General features: G+C 31.6%; 2 protein-coding genes across 2 annotated transcripts; one reads left to right on the top strand and one right to left on the bottom strand.

Annotated features, from left to right (window-relative positions):
- Nucleotides 1–6,206: 6,206 nt before the first annotated feature.
- Nucleotides 6,207–8,780, top strand: LOC145638335 (uncharacterized). Its single transcript, XM_081689304.1, has 5 exons — nucleotides 6,207–6,537; nucleotides 6,735–6,875; nucleotides 7,042–7,161; nucleotides 7,992–8,087; nucleotides 8,367–8,780. Exons 1-5 carry the CDS (start codon nucleotides 6,319–6,321, stop codon nucleotides 8,472–8,474), a joined length of 684 nt encoding a protein of 227 aa, XP_081545430.1. The 5' UTR covers nucleotides 6,207–6,318; the 3' UTR covers nucleotides 8,475–8,780.
- A 2,435-nt stretch (nucleotides 8,781–11,215) lies between these two features.
- On the bottom strand, nucleotides 11,216–13,003 carry LOC145638333 (putative germin-like protein 2-1). The gene is made up of 2 exons (XM_081689303.1): nucleotides 12,798–13,003; nucleotides 11,216–12,098 (listed from the first exon to the last, which is right to left on the bottom strand). Exons 1-2 carry the CDS (start codon nucleotides 12,934–12,936, stop codon nucleotides 11,482–11,484), a joined length of 756 nt encoding a protein of 251 aa, XP_081545429.1. The 5' UTR covers nucleotides 12,937–13,003; the 3' UTR covers nucleotides 11,216–11,481.
- Nucleotides 13,004–16,316: the final 3,313 nt, after the last annotated feature.

The raw sequence follows: 16,316 nt of genomic DNA, 5'->3' as shown, positions 1-16,316 counted from the left end.
ATAAAAATTGCCGAAATGTTTACTATGGTCCCAAATACCTTCCGGGAGTCCAATTGGGTGGGTGGAACCATCCAATTTGCCTTTAAACGACCAATTTAGCGGTTTACACCGATTTCATTAATTCAAGCCTACCACGAACATTTATGACAACAAATAATGATCATATATGGTTCCAAACGACATTATATGACCCCGAGATGTATTCCCTAGAATTTCAAGACCGTTCGACACCGGGCCCCGAAGACTCCAAAAATTCTAAAAAATATGCCTTCAATTTTTGAATTTTTTGACTTTTTAACACCCGAAAAAAAAATTACCGAAATGTTTACCGTGGTCTCTAATATCCTCCGGGAGTCCAATTGGGTAGGTGGAACCATCCAATTTGCCTTTAAACGACCAATTTACCGGTTTACAAATTGCGCCGATTTCATTAACTCAAGCCTACCTTGAACATTTATGAAAACATATAATGATCATTTATGGTTCCAAACGACATTATATGACCCCGAGATGTATCCCCAAAAATCTCATTTATTGTCGACACCAGCCCCAAAACATTCGAAATTTCTCAAAAAACATGGATATAATGCCTTCAATTTTAGAATTGTTTTACTTTTTTTGACCTGGAAATATAAATTGTCGAAATGTTTACCATGGTTCCTAATACCTTTTGGGAGTCCAATTGGGTGGGTGGAACCATCCAATTTGGTTTTAAACGACCAATTTACCGATTTACATCTTGCACCAATTTCATTAATTCAAGCCTACCACGAACATTTATGACAACATATAATGATGATATATGGTTCCAAACGGCATTATATGACCCCGAGATGTATCTCCTAAAAACTCAAGCCTTTTCGACACCTGGCCTCGAAACCTCCAAAATTTCTCAAAAAACGTGGATATTAGACTTCAATTTTAGAATTTTGGAAATGTTTTACTTTTTTGTGCCCGGAAATAAAAATTGACAAAATATTATACGGTCTCTAATACACTCTGGGAGTCTCATTGGGTGGGTGGAACCTTCCAATTTGCCTTTAATTGACAAATTTACCGTTTTACACTTGCACCGATTTCATTAACTCAATTCTACCACGAACATTTATGACAACATATAATAATCATATATGGTTCCAAACGGCATTATATGACACCAAGATGTATTCCTTGGAATTTCAAGACTTTTCGATATCGAGTCCCGAAACCTTCAAATTTTCCCAAAATGCGTGGGTATTAGTCTTCCATTTAGGAATTTTTTTGACTTTTTTCGCTAGAATTAAAAATTATTGCCAAAATGTTTACCATGACCCCTAATACCCTCAGGGAGTCCAATTGGCTTGGTGAAACCATCCAATTTGCCTTTAAATGACCAATTTACTGGTTTGCAACTTGCATCGATTTCATTAACTCAAGCATACCACGAACATTTATGACAACATATAATGATCATATATGGTTCCAAACGTCATTATATGACCTCGAGATGTATCCCTTAAAATTTCAAGGATTTTCGATACTTGACCTCGAAACCTCCAAAATTTCTCAAAAATCGTGGATATTAGCCTTAAATTTTGGAATTTTTTTACTTTCTTTCGCTTGTAAATAAAAATTGCCGAATTATTTAACATAGTCCCTAATACAATCTGGGAGTCCAATTAGGAGGGTGGAACCATCCAATTTGCCTTTAAATGGCGAATTTACCGGTTTACAAATTACACCGATTTCATTAACTCAAGCCTACCACGAACTTTCATGACAACATATAATGATCATTTATGGTTTAAAACAGTATTATATGACCTCGAGATGTATCCCCTAAAATCTTAAAACTTTTCGACACTAGGCCCCGAAACCTAATTTTTTTTTTCAAAAACGCGTGGATATTAGCCTTCAATTTTGGAATTTTTTAACTTTTTTTTGCTCGAAAAAAAAATTGCCGAAATGTTTACCATTATCCCTAATACCCTCCGGTAGTCCAATTGGGTGGATGGAACCATCCAATTTGCCTTTAAACGGCCAATTTACTGGTTTACAACGAACTTGCACTGATTTCATTAACTCAAACCTACCACGAACATTTATGACAATATATAATGATCATATATGGTTCCAAACAACATTATATGACCCCGAGATGTATTCCCTAAAATCTCAAGGATTTTCGATACTGGGTCTCGAAACCTCCAAAAGTTCTCAAAAATCGTGGATATTAGCCTTAAATTTTTGAATTTTTTGACTTTTTTTCGCCTGTAAATAAAAATTGCCGATATATTTACCATGGTCCCTAATACAATCCGGGAGTCCAATTAGGTGGGTGGAATCATTATATTTATTGTTTAAAACAGTATTATATGACCCCGATATGTATTCCCTAAAATCTCAAAGCTTTTCAATACCGGACCCAGAAACCTAAAAATTTTCTCAAAAAGCGTGGATAATTAGCTTTCAATTTTGGAATTTTTGACTTTTTTCGCCAGGAAATAAAAATTGCCGAAATGTTTACCATGGTCACTAATACCCTCCGGGAGTCCAATTGGGTGTGTGGAACCATTCAATTTGCTTTTAAATGGCCAATTTACCGGTTTACAACTTGCACCAATTTACCTGTTTACAAGTTACAACGGCCAATTTAATTAACTTGCACCGAACCCGACTTGAATCGAAATTGACCCAAACCCGTTTTAACCCGTCAAAACCTGAATTTAACCCGACTTGTTACTAACGGACTAACCTGACCTGAATTCAACCCGACCCGAATTTAACCCAACCTGTTAATTACAAACTCGACTCGAAATCAACCCGACTTGTTATTGACTTGACCCAAATTCAACCCGACTTGTTATTGACCTGACCCGAATTTTACCATACCTAATACTTACCCAACCCAAAAACTCAACCCGATCTTTTACTAACCCGACTCGAAATTAACACGACTTGTTATTGACCCGACCTAAATTTAACCCAAATTGTTCCTGACCCGATTTCAAATCACCTTAAATGAAATTTAGACCACCTTATTATTGTTGATCAAGGCATTTTGTCTTGGGACACCAAGTCGGTCCAGGCCAGCAAAAAAAAGGAGCATCATCCTCAAATTTAAGAGTTAAATATAGTATATATTTGTTGTATGGTCAAAGGAGATAATTATCTTCCTAAATTATACACTATAGTTCCCTAGTATATTGCCACATATATTATAGTCAAAGGAAATAATTAGCTTGATAAAAATGATAATTATCTATTTATAGTTAGTTGAACCCGAATATGACCTGACTTGGAAATGACCCGACCTGATTGTAACCTGCAAATTATTGACTTGACATAACCCGACTTGAATCTGAGAATGACCCGACTTGAAAATGACCCAACCTGATTATAACCTGCAAATTATTGACTTGAACCGTACCCGACTTGAACCCGAGAATTACCCGACTTGAAAATGACCCGACCTGATTATAATCCGCAAATTATTGACATGAACCGAACCTGACTCAAACCCGAGAATGACCCGAACTGATTCTAACCCGCAAATTATTGACTTGAACCGAACCCGACTCAAATCCGAGAATTACCCTAACCCGTTTTAACCCGTGAAAACCCAAATTAAACCCGACCTATTGTTCACCCGACCCGAATGTAACACGACCTGTTATTAACCCAACCTAAACTCGACCCAAACCCGATAAGAAGTATGACTCGACGTGACCCGACTTAAGCATGACCCGACTCAAGCATGACCCAACCCAAACTCGACCCGCATAGGTTATGGATTTAATCTGAATTGACCTGACCCGAGTTGACCCGACCCACTCTCACCCGACCCAAACATAACCCGTTTACCAAATTTAACAGCTCTACTTAAACCATAACAAAATGGGTAATTTTTGGTGAAATGTTAGGGAACATTCTAGTAATCACACAAAATTAAATAAAAACCTACCAAACTCCATCTCATCTCAAAAATTTAAAATTTTCCATTCAATTCTCACCTTCTCTTTCTCTTAATTCTCCTCCCCCAACATAATAAAATAAAATGAAGATTCACCAACTAACTCCATCAAAATCATTATGAACAAAATCTCAAGAATTAAAACAAGGCAAATCAAGCACTCTCCACATTTGTTGCAAAACTAAATGACAATGAACCCCACACAATCTCATGTTCTGCCTGCCACCTTAAATATAATTTATTTATGTATATTTTTATTATGTATATTGGCATATTGCCTTGCATACTCCTATACATAGAAGGTGAAAATGATGGATTTGAATCTAATGATGGTAAATAAAAAGCAATAAAATTTCTTGAAGGGAATTTTGGTGGTTTTTATATACTAAGTAAATTTTGGTAATATGTTTATTTTTTTAAAAAAATAATTTTAACATTTTTTTTTACAAGAAGAAAAAGAGATTTCATTAATAAAATACTTTCGAATCAAAATTATAACATAACCTTACAGTATACTCTGTACTTCGTATGTTGGTATTTCATACTATTATTTAGAGCAAGTCATAATTTAGATTATTTTCCACATATATATTCCTCATAATTTGTACACCATATTATTTATTTTTCACTAATTTGACTTGTTATGCCGTATTTCATGCATTTAATTCAGCAGTAGTGTATAAAATTGCAAAAGCAAATATATGTAAATAATTCAATTGGCAGCCACACCAAATTTGCCACGCAATTATTTCAACTAAACAAATACGTAGTAAAACACATTGAAGAGTTCCTGCTGTCATGCCCACCTATACATTAAAATCTCTATCAAATCCAAACTATTTGTCATCTAAGTTTCTTTACAATTTTTTTCAATTCATTTTTGTTAGAAAGAGGTATTTTAGATAAATGATGCACATACGTGACCAACTTTTGTAGTATGATAACTTGTAAAAATATGCAAGTAAGTGACACCATACCATTAACTCATTAAGGATCTGTTCACATTTACTGAACTGCACTAAACTAAACTGAATTAATTAGAGCTGAACTGAACTGAACTGAACTGAATTGAGCTGAAATGAATATTTTATGAGAGAGGGAAATTAGGAGCTGAACTGAACTGAACTGATTGGAGCTGAACTGAACTGAAATTAAGTAAATATGAACAGACCCTAATTCTCTATAGATTGTATTTGCCATTTGGAATGTTATTTATGGTGAAGTTCATATTTTAGTTATATTAATTTCTCAACTTATTATCGCTAACTAGTCAATTTACCTCGCTATTAGTTTCACCTACAATATCATTTTTCTATACTAAAATCTTTACTCATATTATATAAGCTAACTAAATTAAGTTCATTCATTTTTACTACACTAACACCTGTATTTTATCACCCACAAATAACCCAGTTATTGATATAACTACACATTTTTTTTATTCTAAAATACTATCCAAAAAAAAAAAAAAAATTCACCATACTCCAATTTCTCCCATCAATACTCCAATTACTCCCATCTAACAAAAATAGTCCCAATCTTCATTATTTCCCCTTATCCCTATTTATTATTACTACCAAACCTTGTGTAAATGTTGTAATAATGCACACAAATTATTTCTACAACGAACTATAAGAACTAGTTAACCTCCCTCATAAAACTGGCTGTACTTGAGCTCAATTTACTGAATAAGCTATGATATGTAACAAGAAAACTCTTGAGCGTGAGAAGCATGTTTCTAAACTTATGCACTTGTACAATCACCATTTTTATTGCTAGCCGGTACCTTTCAATTTATTTATAACCAACCAACCAACCAACTAAGACCAACCAATCTCCCACGTAAAACCTAATTTAATTCATCAAAATATGTACATACCCTCACTCCATAAATACTGCAACATGTAGAGTATCGATATCCAATTCACAACGTTAATCATTAATTAATATTTTTTGTATTTATAAATACGTGTTATAATTTATAAATTATACGTGTTATAATTTATAAATTATACGTGTTATGGAATAGAATAGCTGATCCGACTCATTGTCATCCCTAATCAAGACATATATCACAATAACAATTATATCATCAAGAAAATTATACAGTAACAGATGATCAAAATAGAGTGCCTAAATAATAATATAAAAGTCTAGGTATCAATATTTATATGGAAGGGGGGAAAGTATTAAATGTTCAACCGTTTATTAGCTCCCACCTCTACTATATATTTGACCATATTTTGTCAACCCTTTCTTTAATTCATATTCATATTTTGCCCTTTTTCTCCTCCATTGCCTTTCTTCTTTAATTTCTTTCTCCAAAATTCAAAAACAAATTTTTTTTTTAAAAAAACCCCTTTCAAATGGAAGATGGTATGGTGAACACAACATTATTGGCAGTAATATCATGGAGTACCTATTTCATGTTAACAAAAAAATTGCTCCCAAATTATTCATATGAGTTTCGCAACAGAATTGTATCATCAACTCATGCAATTTTAGCTGTTACTTTAGCTTCTCATTCTGTTAAAGATTGGAGTTGCCCTGTTTGCCCAAGTAACTCTAATTCCAACCCACAACAGGTATACATAAATAAATTAATTAATTTTTTAATCATTCGCCCGTCTCTAAAAGATCTAGTCTTCTTGTAATATTAGACAGTTAATTGTCTAAACAGAAAGAATTTTTAGAGACGGGTAGAGTAATTTTCTTTGAATATTTTACGGGTTTTATTTATTTGGAGTAATGTAGCTAAGGTTTTATTTGTGTTATATTGTAGATAAAAGCCTTGTCAGTAACAATGGGGTACTTGATATATGATTTGGTATGCTCTCAATTTGACAAAAAATCAAATCTTGACAACACAATTCATCATTTGGTCAGCATTATTGGAATTGTAGCCGGTATTTCATACCAAAAGGTACTTTTATTATTTTCATACCAGTAACACTTATTGACGTGTGATTTATTCATATATAAAAAAAAATGTATTTAACGTGAGACCTATGTTTAACAAATCTTTTATGTATTTATTTATATCCACGCTTATTTTGTGAGATTGATTTTAGTTTGAAAACAAATTGTAGTGTGTATCAGAGATGATAGCAGCATTGTTCATAACAGAGATATCAAGTCCATTTTTACATTTAAGGGAGTTTCTCAAAGAACTTGGATACCGGGATACTGATCTTAATCTGGCTGCTGATGTAAGTTTTTTAATTTCAACTTTTACTAGAATTTACGTATTCTCTCCGTGTCAAATTAATTGCTACGTATGACTTTTCAACATAAAAATTTACGGATGTTGACTGTTTTTCTTTGCTATTTTATCGGAGATGAAAGATATTATCACAATGGATATTGTTAGATTTACTTTAATTTATAATTTTAATACTATGTATATTATAATTTAATAAATTCTACTAATATACATTAGAAATTTACTTCTTGGAGATTGTGACGTAAATAAATATAAATTAAATAGAACAAGTAATTTATGATAGAGAGAATGGGAGACAACTAAAAATTAGACATTTTTGTATATAATTATAATTGTTTGAAAATTTCCTTCAAAAAAAAAAAAATTGTTTGAAAATTCTATCTAAGGAAAAATCAGTGTTTGAATAGATTTAACAACTTCTTATGTTCTAAAGAACTACACAGAATTTTCAAAACATGTCTCTATTATAGGCTTGTTTATTGTTTTGGTCTTTTGGACCTAAGAAAATTGTATTATTTGAACATTTTATCATATTTTAACCAAAAAAATAAATAAATTGGAATTGATGTTTACAATAAGCCAAATACAATTATACAACTGCCAAGTACTCAGATGGAGACATAATTAGGGTAATGTATTTATAATGTGGCATTAATTATTATACTGTTCGTGAATATACTATCTTTAGTACTCGTATCTATCACTTTAAATGAGTATATATTGGCCAACTAACAATTTGCCATTATATTTTAGGCCAATACTTTGCCCTATCATCTCTTATAATACTTAGTATGATTTTTTTGTATTGTGTGGCAGATAATGTTTGCAGTTACATTCTCTGTTGCAAGGATGGTCTTAGGTCCTTTTCTCTTTTTTGCTGTCTTATCCGCGGATAACCCACTCATACTCAAGGTATTCGGTTAATTCCTCTGTTTCTTTTTGTTATTTTATTCTTATTTGAATATATTTTTGATGAAATTTATACACGGGTGAAAAAAAAATGCAAACATGACTAACAAATTATGGATTCATAAAGTTAACAAGGGTAATGGTTTTTGTATGTACAAGTTTTTGGTACTAAAAAGTTAAAATTATTTAAAAAATCAAGTATATAATAGACGTGTAGACATATATTTTGTTACTAGTAATATTTGTACCTCATGTTAAACTCGGCTATTTTTTCTGGTCCAGGCAATGGCCGCAGGATTACAGTTTGTTAGTGCATATTGGTTCTACAAAATCTTGAAAATGGTTCAAGTTAAACTCACCAAGAGAACAAGAAGCAAGAAGGTGGCTTGATGAATTTGTTATAATATAATGTCTAATCTTGAGCTACATCTACATATATATATATATACTATGATCATGAGAAATTTGTCATGGAATCTCATATCATTTGCCCTTTCAATCGCATGTCTTTTGTTCATATTTGGCACCAGTATTTATATCTAGGTCATCAACGGTCGATCGGAGCTTTCATCGTTTGCCTCCTTATTTTTTAACATGATTTGTTACAAATTATCATTAATCCAAATGTTTAGAAGATTATTCTACTCTTTTTCTTATAAAAAAATATATTATCAAGTGTATATTAATTAATTGGTAGAGCTACATTTGTATTTAGAATTAAGAATTAATGAGTATGTTATTAGCATATGGATGTATTGTTTCCTCAAAAAAATTACTAGCAAGTGTCGTACTGTTGTAATTCTCTCATCTTGCACCCTAGAGATACTAAGGGCCTGTTCTATTCAACTTAGTTTCAGTTCAGTTCTATTCAGCTTCAATCAATTCAGTTCAATTCATTTCAGTTTTTAATTTCTTTCTCTCATAAACCGTTTAGTTCAGTAAATCAGAACAGGCCCTAAGATACGAAATCAACAACAACAACAACAAAGCTTGAACAACAAAGGAAATGCGAGTTGCATCTTATTCTTCTATTTTCGATCATCTTTAAAATTTCACAAAACAAAGTAAAACACTTAATAGGTACAAATACTCCTAAATGTACGTAATAATTTCACTAAAAATACGGCTCCAACAAGTTGTACAACAAGTCTTAATTATGGAAATAATTGGTAGATATATGGTGTTAGTTCATCATCATTTAAGGCTAAACGCGCAAACTTTGGTCCCACAAACTTGATGCCTTTCATCATCAACCCTCTTCCGCCATTAATGTACTGACTACTCACTGAAATATTCTAGTTCTAGTGAAAAGTTGGAAATTGGTAGTGTCACAAAGGCCATATAATACTCCAAACTTGGGAAATTCTATATTGTAGGCTTGTAGCCTCTAACTTTTAAAAATTCTATAGGGTGTATGGCAAAATTTTAATTCTATAAAGTGATCATCTATTTGACTAAATACTTGACACATTTAGGGATTTTTTTTTTTTTTTTTAAAAAAAAAAATATAGTAACTAGTATAGTATCTGTGCGTTGCACGGTGGTGATAAATAATTTATCCATATTTCTTTTATATATATTTTGTTGTTGATATCATTTTAAAATAACTTGGCTTGCTTTTAAAAAAATAAAAAAATTTGGTATATAAATATAAAAAAAAAACATGTACATAGTCCTTTTTTAAAAATGTTTATTATTTATTGTTGCATTATAATATTTACTACAATGTTATATAAAATTTTCTAAAATGATGGTTAGTTCATCATCTATTGAGCTTACATGTTTAGAGTGGAATTTTAAAAAATGGATATTATTAGCTATCAATATCTAATATTGTTGTATATTGAAAAGATTCAAAAGTAGTAATGAGTATACAACAATATTGATGCCAAAGTCAAATTTTGTTTTTTTTTAGTTTTAAACCTATCTACTTAATCCTAAAATCTAGCAAGCTAAGTAAAAGGAAAGGGCAAAAAAAAAAAAAAGAAATTAAAAAATAAATAAAATTTTTAATGAGAGCTTGACACGTAGGACACTTTAAGAAATTGAAAAACATCAGCATGTTTTGTTTTAGTAATAGTCAATAGACTTTCACTTTCATTTTTCTTAATAACATATACTTCGTACAAAACAAATTTAATCATGAAATAATTTGTTAAATCGATATTAATAAAAAGAATAAAAAATATCAGCTATTTATTTATACTTTTAACAAATACATATAATTATATATATATGCCTAAAGTCAAGCTATAGCATTAGCATGCATGTGTGCCAATTTTAACTGTGTCAATTATTTAGAAACGGATGTAGTAGCTTAGGGCCTGTTCTGATTGACTGATGAATTGAGTTTAACTGAAATGAATTGAACTGAACTTATTGGAGCTGAACTGAATAATTTATGAGAGAAGAAAATTAAGAACTAAACTGATTGGAACTAGACTAAAGTGAACTGAAAATAATCTGAAGAGAACAGACCTTTACTCAATACTCATCATTAAAAAAAAAAAAAAAAAAAAAAAAAAAAAAAAAAAAAAAAAAAAACTCTTTACTAATTGTACTAATAAATTTAACTCCTTAGTTAAGTAACTAACCCACCCCTTAATTAACACCACACCATTATCAACCGGGCAACCCCACCACCTAATTAAGCCACCATAACAACCACTTCCATTGGGTGGTGGTGGTACGGTGGTGGTGGTCTAGCGCGCTACTCTGAAAACCTAGAGCACCACCCCCCAAAAGGCAAAAACCGCCACCTCCCTGTTATCCCTAGCATCAATCAGAACTACCTCTTTCGCAGTGCCAACAACAATACAAATGTTTTTCTATTTTTTTAAAGATCATTATTGGACTTTGAATACTAATTATTTATTATATTTTTAAATTTTTTTTTTAATTTTCATAACTATTATAAGTTTTAAAAAAGAAAAATCGTTTTTAATTAGGTTTGACCAGCCAAAAAAAAAAAAAAAAATCAAAAATCAATGAATCAATTAAAATTGAGTATAGTAGCAATAGTATTTTTAAAGATGAGCGCGATAAAAAAATTAAAAGTTTAATTTGAAGCATGCATTAACAAATATGTTTATATGTCTAAAGAAATCTGTCGATTAAAATGCAACATAGAAAGTACAATATTATAATTATATTGTCGTAGACTCGTAGTCCTTTATTGAATTTATACAATCCTTATACAAGTACACAGTACAAATTCATACAAGAAACATAAATAATCAAATAAAAGTAAAGCATGATGACATAGTAGTAGTCATCATTTTTAAATATTCATTCAAACCGATATTTATTTCGTACTATAATATATCAAGCAGCGTTACATATATTATTATTATAGTAGTCCTTTTAACTTCTTCAATTCATGGTTGAAAGCATTGCATCAAGCTTCAAGATCCTTAGACTTTTGAGATAACGTCTCAAGCAATAATGATCTTGCGGAGTCGATTGATACGTGGTCATAATTATATGAAAATTGTGAACGAAGTTCCTCAATAATTGTTTTATTCACTTGATAAGCCTTAGTAAGAACCTTGTCCAAAATTTTAGGCCTTGTACCAAACAGACCATCAACAACATTAATTCTACCCGGGTTTTGGCTACCAAAAGCCGCGATAGCAAGGGCTGTTGAGTTGCAAAGATTAAGTTGAAAATGAATTAGACCTTGAGGGAACACGATTATGTCACCCTCATTCAATATAGTGTCGTAGAGTACGTACTCGGTGGTCACAAAACCGGCGTAAAGAGTACCCTTAATGACCGCGAATGCCTGTGAGGCACGGGGGTGTAGATGGGGAGTGTTTAAGCCAAAGGGTGCGAAGTCTATACGAGCTATGGCTACACCAAGTGTGTTAAGCCCGGGAAATTTATCAACGTTCACTAGTGTAGCTTCTACTCCTTGAGGGTTGTCAATTTCCGAAGCTATATCGAAACCTTTGTACAAGAAATCGTTGACTGTCACCTTCTTTGGGTTCTTACAAAACTTCCCATTCACGAACACTGCACAAAGAAATACGGAGTACAATAAATTAGTGTCTCGACATGTGTGTAAAGTTTGATTATTGTTGAGTCCATGAAAAAACTCACATGTGAGTGGTGTGTTGTCCCACATTGGTTGAGTTTATAAGCGATAGTTTGTATTTGGATGTGTATCCCACATTGAACAAATAAAAAAGTTGTGTCCATTTTATAAGACTAAGGGCTTGTTCTCTTCCGTTGAAATTCAGTTCAGTTCAGTTCAGCTCTTAATTTACGTCTAATGATATTGTATATACACATATGTATAGTAATCAATAAATAATCAAAGATAACTAATCCGTAGTTAAAAATCACTCCAGGCCTGTTTATCAACTATGTCAGTTATTCTAGGAGGGAGTATAATTTTGTTTCACATGTCTAACATACTTTATCCGGTCATATGTGAGGTTTTGTTAGATTCATCTCAACATCTACTTTTTAAATATCATTTTTTTTTAATAATTTTTGTTAATATGTAATCAACATATTTGCAGCATTAACAAAAATACATTGATGACAAACGTACCTAACATAAGGGTGTGCCAAAGTCAATTAATGGTGTGCTAAAATCAATTTCCATTTTTATGTATACGTACGGTATCAATGACAATGACGAATAGAGGAATAGTTAAAGGATTGCAAGTACATTAAATTAAGACATGAGAAATAAAATAAACAGACCTGCAGAAAAAGGGTCATCAACACCCACACAGAAATCCTGAAGTGGAGAAGGATCAGCTGCATGAGTAGTAGTAAAGCTCACTATTGCAATTACCGTAAATATAGCTAGAATAGCCTGATTCATAATTTTTTTCTCCATTAAACTTAGTTAACAAGAAATTACTTATCAAAATTATTTTTAGTAATTAAAAAGGGTTTATTTTATTTTAAAAGTATAGTTTAATTGTGGTTATGGCAATGGCTAAAATGGCCTATTTATAGGCATTATAGCCCAGGGGAAGAGTAGAATTAAGTGAGCAAAATATCCACTTGCGCATTTATATTCTTTCTTACTTAGTTACGTAATTTTAGTCACGTTTGTCAATAAATTAAGAGCTGTACTCACAATCTTGAATTGCTTTACACAAATTTATAAGGCTTATTGGTAGAGAAGATCCATCAAATCCCTAAAAACCAAGTTACTTCATGTACATGGTATTCCATGAAGCTTTCTAATAAGCTAGAAGAGTAGATAGATAAATATGAACTCATTGTTTAACCATTAGGCTAATTGTAACTTATGCTCTAATCTTGCACACAAATAAATTAATACTCATACTATACTATAAAAGTATTGAAAACATATATAAATTATTAAATGTCTTTCAAAAAAAAATTAAAAGTAGCAACATGGGGAACGCTCGAGGCTATTCACAGTATACAATAAGTATTACTTCCTCTGTTTTGTAATGATTATCGAACCCTTTTTTTCTTTTATTTGTTTCATAATAATTGCAACACTTCCTTATTTGGTAAAAAAAATTCATTATTAATTTTTTTATTTAATTTCTCTCTACATCAAACCCCCCTTATACTGCTTTTTTTTTTTTTTTTTTTTTTTTTTTTACTACGTAAATATAATTTTTGTATAACTATACTTTATATTACTATATAAAATTCCCTCTTTGGTCCCATCCTATTATTTTCCTAAAATTTTGTGTCCTTCCACTATTGTGATTGTTATGAAACGGAAGCTAGGAGTAGTACTTCCACTCCTTCCTTTTTGTTTGTTAATCAAAATTTTACTATTAACCTTTTTATAAAAGAATCTAGTAGAATTATATTTTATCATACAATCTACCAAAATAAATAATAATAGAAAAAATCATCAAAGCTTTTAGAGTTTGGGTTAAGCGTGAAGCCCATCAATCTGCCAAAAAATGATAATGTATGTGCTATGGGGAATCAAGGAACCGTTAAGTAAGATGCTTTATCACTCATGTATGTTAAGTATGAAGATTGCCAATGCAACAATGTGTTATATAGCTATATTCAAAGTTTATATCCAAGATAAGTTTATATTCAAAGTTTATAGGGGCCAAATGCAGAATATGAAGATTACCGAGCTCGGCCACAGGGGCCGGGCCTCCCCCATCCCGCCTTGGCTCCCGCCTCTATATGTGAGTGAAATTGTTATTCTACAATAAATGTACTTAAAATTGATGTGTACTGATAAAATTGAATGTGTATCCCATATTAAAGAAAATAAAAAGTTACGTTCACTTTGTCAGGTTAAGGAATTACAGTTAATACACCTCTTATTACATTATAAATTAAAGGTTAAACCTCCTTAAACTTATAAAATGGACTCTCGTAAATGGGTGTGGGCCATGTCACAGCGTGGCATAAGCTTATTTAACATTTAAGTAACGTACTCGTGAGGAGTTCAACTACACTATATTTTTGAATATTCAAACACGCTGAAGATTCAGCATTAAAAATAAAGATGATGGATGGTTATGCATTACTAACTAACAATTATCAACAGAGGAAGTTCTTATGTTTAACTGAAAATAAATAATACTTAAAATATCACATTTCATATATTGACCAAATTAATTCAGCATTAAAAATAATGATGATTGATGTTACGCATTACTAACTAGTAACTACTACAATTATTGACAAATGGAGGAAGTTTTTATTTAATTGAAAATAAAAATTACACATTGACAATCAAAAAATGAGAAAATTGCTTTACAAAGGAAGTAATTTCCCAATATCTTATGTAAAAACATTACTTAGGCTTTGTTTGGTTTGGTTACTTTGTCGGTTATTTATCTGATAAGTTTGTTGTATCTTATTATGTTTTAATAATCTCAAATTACTTGAACTGATTTTTTCTTATTTAAATATTGTTCTATTAAATAAGCCTAAATAAGAAAGTTAAAGCAAACTAAATTATAGCTGAATATATGTAAAGGATTTTGCTAACGGACGTTCCCGGGGCGTTAGATAAGCACTTAAATTTTTTCTAAAATAGTGTTAAAATTGTGGGTGCATGATGAAATCACACGTCAATTGGTGATATTATTGTTTTACAACTTTTTGTATGCGACCTACTATACCGTGCGACAGGAGTTATTCAGTCAGGGGTTACTCGAGTTTCTCGGTTAGGGGTTACTCAAATTGTCAGGGTTACTCAAATTACTCAGTCATGGGTTACTTTAGTTACTCCTGACCAAGTAACCCCTCAAATAACCCATAACTGAGTAACCCGGCCTCGAGTAATCCATGACCGACCTTCCCCTCTAGTAACCTCTGATCAAGTAACCCCTGACTGAGTAACCACTCAAATAACCTCTTACGGGACCCTCAAGTAACCCCTGACCGAGTTATCCTGACCGAACTCTTTAAGTGATCTCTTAACGAATTAGTCGAGTAACCCTTGACCGAACTCCTTAGACAACCCTTAACTGAGTAACTGATCTGAGTAACCCCTGACCGAGTAAACCCTCGAGTAACCCCTAACCGAGTAACCCCTCAAGCAACCCTTGGTCGAATGAACCCATGTCCGAACCCCTCAAATAAACCATGACCGAATATGTAAATGTAACCTAAGTAATCCCTAGCCGAATAGCTCGGGTAACCCCTACCACATGATGTAGCCTACTATACCAAAAAGTTGTTGTTAATGTGTATTTTAATTTAATATTTCTACTTTTAGTTATGTTATGCTATTAGGTTTTTCATATGTAGATAGTGCATCAAAAAGTATTAGTGTTGTTTCCGGAGAAGTATTTATTACACACTCGTAGTAATTACCATAAATGAAACATCGTACAAGACTATCAATTTGTGATACAAAAGTAGTTATAGGCATTTATATTACTTAATTTAATTAATTACAGTATGATACTAGTGTGTGCTCATGATTATGTACGGACAATTTTGAGGAAATTATGTACGGACATTGATAATGTAGAAGCTAAAAAATACTCCGTAGTTGAATAAAATTAAAAAAAAAAACATATTTATTAAAAAAGAAAATGTTAAACATAGTCCTTAGGGCTACATATAAGCATTAAATTTACACTTGAAAATCGTAAAAACTTAAGAAATCATCAAAATATAAACACTAATAACACTGATTTACGCGTGTTTTTGTCATGAATTCTTAATTTTATACAATTTCCAAGAGTATATTTAATGCTTATATATAGCCCTTAGGGCTACATATTCATTAAAAAATATTCATTA

Source organism: Chenopodium album, chromosome 7 (genome assembly GCF_948465745.1).
Source record: "Chenopodium album chromosome 7, dcCheAlbu1.1, whole genome shotgun sequence".
In the NCBI taxonomy this organism is placed as follows: domain Eukaryota; kingdom Viridiplantae; phylum Streptophyta; class Magnoliopsida; order Caryophyllales; family Amaranthaceae; genus Chenopodium; species Chenopodium album.
This window is presented reverse-complemented; position numbering and strand designations above follow the sequence as displayed.